The 4401-nt window shown below is 44.4% G+C and overlaps 1 protein-coding gene across 1 annotated transcript; it reads left to right on the forward strand.

The window, feature by feature from the left end:
- Positions 1 to 1459: 1459 nt before the first annotated feature.
- LOC120728265 (stonustoxin subunit beta-like) lies at positions 1460 to 3804 on the forward strand (the record flags this gene model as incomplete). Its single annotated transcript, XM_040023065.1, has 1 exon — positions 1460 to 3804. A coding segment is annotated over one exon (537 nt), but the record flags the coding sequence as incomplete, so codon positions are not given.
- Between the last annotated feature and the right edge of the window lie 597 nt (positions 3805 to 4401).

Below are 4401 nucleotides of genomic sequence, written 5' to 3' on the forward strand. Positions count from 1 at the left end.
TTTTGTTTGTGTAAGAAATGCAGAACAGTTGCGACATTTAACCTGCATAAAGTGAAATAAATAATTTACACTGCAAGTCCGATTGCTGTTTTTCCTATTCTGATAGATTACACAGAAACAAAGACAGACAAACTATTTGCAGTTAAAAGATCAAAATGATCACACACAGCAGAAACATTTCTTTTTCTTTCGAGCTCCATTTTGTTATGGAGAGATGTGTATTTTTATTTAGCTTTGCGAGAATAATTTTGTGGTTTTTTTGGTAGCGACACATTCTGTTGACAGATGCGGATGCTGTACCTTTTAAACACAGTTTGGCGTTTTGGCACTGAGCGACACAGTAGCTGTATCGATCACGTGACTTTTTGTTAAAGTGACACACGCACCGACACAGGCTTCACTCTGTGAGCTTGATACAAGCGCCGGTGCGTCAGTGTTGCTGGACCCATCACTAGTGAGAAGCAATCCGAAAGGGAGTATGAAAGAGCACGCGATCAAAACACTACTAACAAGCTTAGTCTAATGATCCAGCGCTGACTGACGCCTGGTCACAGCGTTAAATACATCGGGGTCTGATGGCGGATAATTCACGGCAACTGGTGAGTGTTAATTAATCGGCAGTGTGCAGAAACTCAGAACGGAGCTACTTCTGTGTTGGTGGACGTGCCTCTGGGGAAGCGCGGCTCCATCAAAATAAACACAAACATAAACGATCAGGTTGCCCAGCAGGGATGGTCAGACCATGACACTATGTCAGGGTTAACAAAATTTAGACAGAAGCAAAGCGGCTTTCCTAGCATTTACTACTCACTCAGCTAAAAAAGGAAGAGAATCAGCATTAATTGTTGCTGAACTGTACCAGGTTTGTTAGACACTTTAATGTGTGGTATGCATGTCATGACATTAGGAAACAAATATTAAAGGTCATGAATGAGAACGAACACAAGAAAACGTCATTTCCAGCTAAACAGGAGAGGAAGATAAAGATAATTAAGGTCACAGTTTAAATTGGTCCTATTTAATTCAATACAGTGGCGTACTGGCAGATCCAGGACCAGTCCAAATCATCAGCAGTTTCACCGTTTTCAAATCCACGTATGGACTGAATTGTATTTGGGAAACTGTTGGACTGTTCCTTTATCAGTGTCTAGCAGTTTGTGTATGAGAGCCATGTAATGTCAATGTGTCGATGCTGAAAGAGACTGTGCTGGTCTGACCCCCCCCCCCCCCCACCTCCTTTCAGGGTGGGGCCTGCTGGAGTCCGATGGTTGAGACCAGGTCTGCGGAAGTGTAAGTGTGTTTTTAATGGGATTCATGAAAACAAAGCAACACACATTCAACCATCTCCATCATTCACATCTGTGATGTCAGGAGTCATCATCAAAGTGTCAATCAATGAACAGATGATGGATCAATAACTGCAGCTGGATTGTGTTTGTTCTCTCCATCAGATTCCTGTCAACTCACAATCGACACAAGCACAGTGAACACAAACCTCCAACTGTCTGACAACAACAGGAAGGTGACACATGTGGAGGAGGTTCAGTCATATCCTGATCATCCAGACAGATTTGATGTTCATCCTCAGTTGCTGTGTAGAAATGGTCTGACTGGTCGCTGTTACTGGGAAGTCGAGTGGAGAGGATACGTTTATATATCAGTGAGTTACAGACGAATCGGAAGGAAAGGAGACAATGCTGAATGTATGTTTGGATGGAATGATCAGTCCTGGAGTCTGTACTGCACTGATAATGGCCCTCATTCTGTCTGGCAGAATAACAGAGAAACATCCATCTCCTCCTCCTCCTCCTCCTCCTCCTCCTCCTCTGTCTCTAACAGAGCAGCAGTGTATGTGGACTGTCCTGCTGGCACTCTGTCCTTCTACAGAGTCTCCTCTGACACTCTGATCCACCTCCACACATTCAACACCACATTTGCTGAAACTCTTTATTCTGGATTTTATTTCTCTAATGGTGCCTCAGTGTCCCTGTGTTGAGTTGAATGTAAAGAGTGTCCTTGTTACGCCCCAGTCTAGCGGTACAGGAACGCAACATAAGTTTGAAAAGATTGCCCTGCCCTGGTCCCCAAAACCATACACAGAGGTAAAACGAATTTCTTAGTGAACAGTGGTTTATTTTTCTACACTGCAAAATGAAGCTCCGGGTTGAACAAAGGCCAAAATAACAAACAAAACAAGCTAAGTCAGGAGGAGGTGCTATCTAAAACCCTATGTGAAATCAAAAATCAAACAAAAGACAAGTGCTACACCTAACTCGCTAACTGAGATAAACAGGAGAAAACAGTGCAAGGGAAAACAATAAGGCAGCTCACCCCTTCTGTTCCAGTGCTATTTACAATGTGCTATTTACAATGAAAACTAATGTACACACTATATACAGAACTCAGAAAGTCGCAAAAGTGACAGGCACAAATGTTACAGGTTTTGGAGGCCAGGGTCAGGTCTGCTGCTGCTGTCAGTGGCTGCCCCGGGACAACTGCTGGTGAGGGATTTTGAATGAGACCACATGACCAGGGGACCAATCAGCAGCCATCAGCTCATCCACTCAGGGACCTGCAAAGACTTAAAGGCACAGACAAAGAAACAGCCACCAAAACAGATTATGGCCAGGGCCATAACACCCCCCTTCCCAAGACCAAACATCTCCCCTATAGATGTTTGGCACTTAGGAGTTCAGAAAACCACGCGACAGCGCATCTGCCATTACATTCTCTGTCCCTTTTTTGTGATGGATCTCCAGATTGAAATCCTGCACTAAGAGGGACCATCTCATGAGCCTTTGGTTAGAATTTTGCATCCTACTCAAAAACACGAGGGGGTTGTGATCGGTGTAAACAATGACAGGTGCTGAACTGGAACCGACATAGACCTCGAAATGCTGTAGAGCAAGCAACAGAGAAAGAGCTTCTTTTTCAATGGTACTGTATTTCTGTTGGTGGGAGTTGAATTTTTTTGAAAAGTAACCAATTGGGTGATCAACACCCTGCCTATCCTCCTGCATCAGCACCGCACCTGCACCGTCGGCGCTGGCATCCACCTCGAGTTTAAACAGATGTGTGAAAACAGGAGCGGCAAGTACTGGTGTGCTGCAGAGGAGAGCTTTGGCAGACTCAAAAGCATTCTGGCATGTGGGCGACCATACGAATGGTTTTGACACACTTGTGAGACTGGTGAGAGGTGCAACTACATCTGTAAAATTCTTACAGAAGCCACGATAATAGCCGGCCATTCCAAGGAATCAGCGAAGTTCACGTCTAGTGCGAGGCACAGGGAAATCTAGAATAGCCTGGATTTTAGCCAGAAGGGGGCGCACCTGTCCCTGACCCACCTGCTTCCCTAGATAAGTCACAGTGGCCTTACCAAAGTCACATTTGGCAAGATTTAGGATAAGGGATGCCTCTTTTAACCTTTAAAAAATTTCAGTGAGTGTGAGAGAACACACATCGTTCTGGGCAGCCTCATCTAAATGTTTTAGGTGGGATTTTAAATTATCCAATATTTCAGAGTTTCTGAGTCGGGAGCAACCCTCAGCACAAACGAAAGCTAAGCCATCACTTTCTGGGCTATACTGAGACGGGGATGCTGGCACAACTACCGGCACGGCAGACAGCGCAGTGGGGGATGAGGAAGAGTTTACACCTACATCACGAACAAAATAAGGCTTCATCAGATTAACATGACACACACGACGCTTTCTCCTACAGTCTGGGGTACCTATAACATAATCTGTGTCACTCAGTTTCTCTTGAACAGAACTTTGCCTGGAGAGAGGATCCAGGAATGGGTAGGAGAGTCAACACTTTGTCACCCACTTCAAATTTTCTCTGCATGGACTTTTTATCAAATTTTCTTTTCATTTTTTTCTGAGACGCAGAAAGAGCCTTGCGTGAAATTTTGCATGCTTTATGCAGACACTCCCTAAAACAACTTACGTAATCTAATACGTTCTGCTCGGGGATGGCTGTGTTGGACGGCTATTTCTCTTTAACCCTTTAAAACCGGTCAGAGCGGGCACGCTCCGTTTTGCGTAACTATTTTTAAATCCCGGTAGCACTGCAACCACGTAAGCTGACGCAATAATTTTTTTTGCATATGAAATGGGAGGAGTTGTACTTCTTGTACATCTTATGCCATCAGCTTGTCCTAGGTCACAGTTTCCTCCCACATATAGCTTTGCAAAAACTGCATAAAAAGCGCTTGCAGCAACAAAAACATAATATTCAAGAAACACGCTTTGCCGATCCGATCAGCTGTTCATAACACTTCCTAGTCCATCAGCGTGAACTATCGCATGTCTGCCATGACCCGCCCAAAACCGGAAGTGACGTCATTTCGCGGAAATGTAGTTTTTTAACATCAAGGCCTCATGAGCTTATACTGGT

The sequence above is a fragment of the Simochromis diagramma genome, unplaced genomic scaffold (genome assembly GCF_900408965.1).
Source record: "Simochromis diagramma unplaced genomic scaffold, fSimDia1.1 OVJJ01000306.1, whole genome shotgun sequence".
Lineage (NCBI taxonomy): Eukaryota > Metazoa > Chordata > Actinopteri > Cichliformes > Cichlidae > Simochromis > Simochromis diagramma.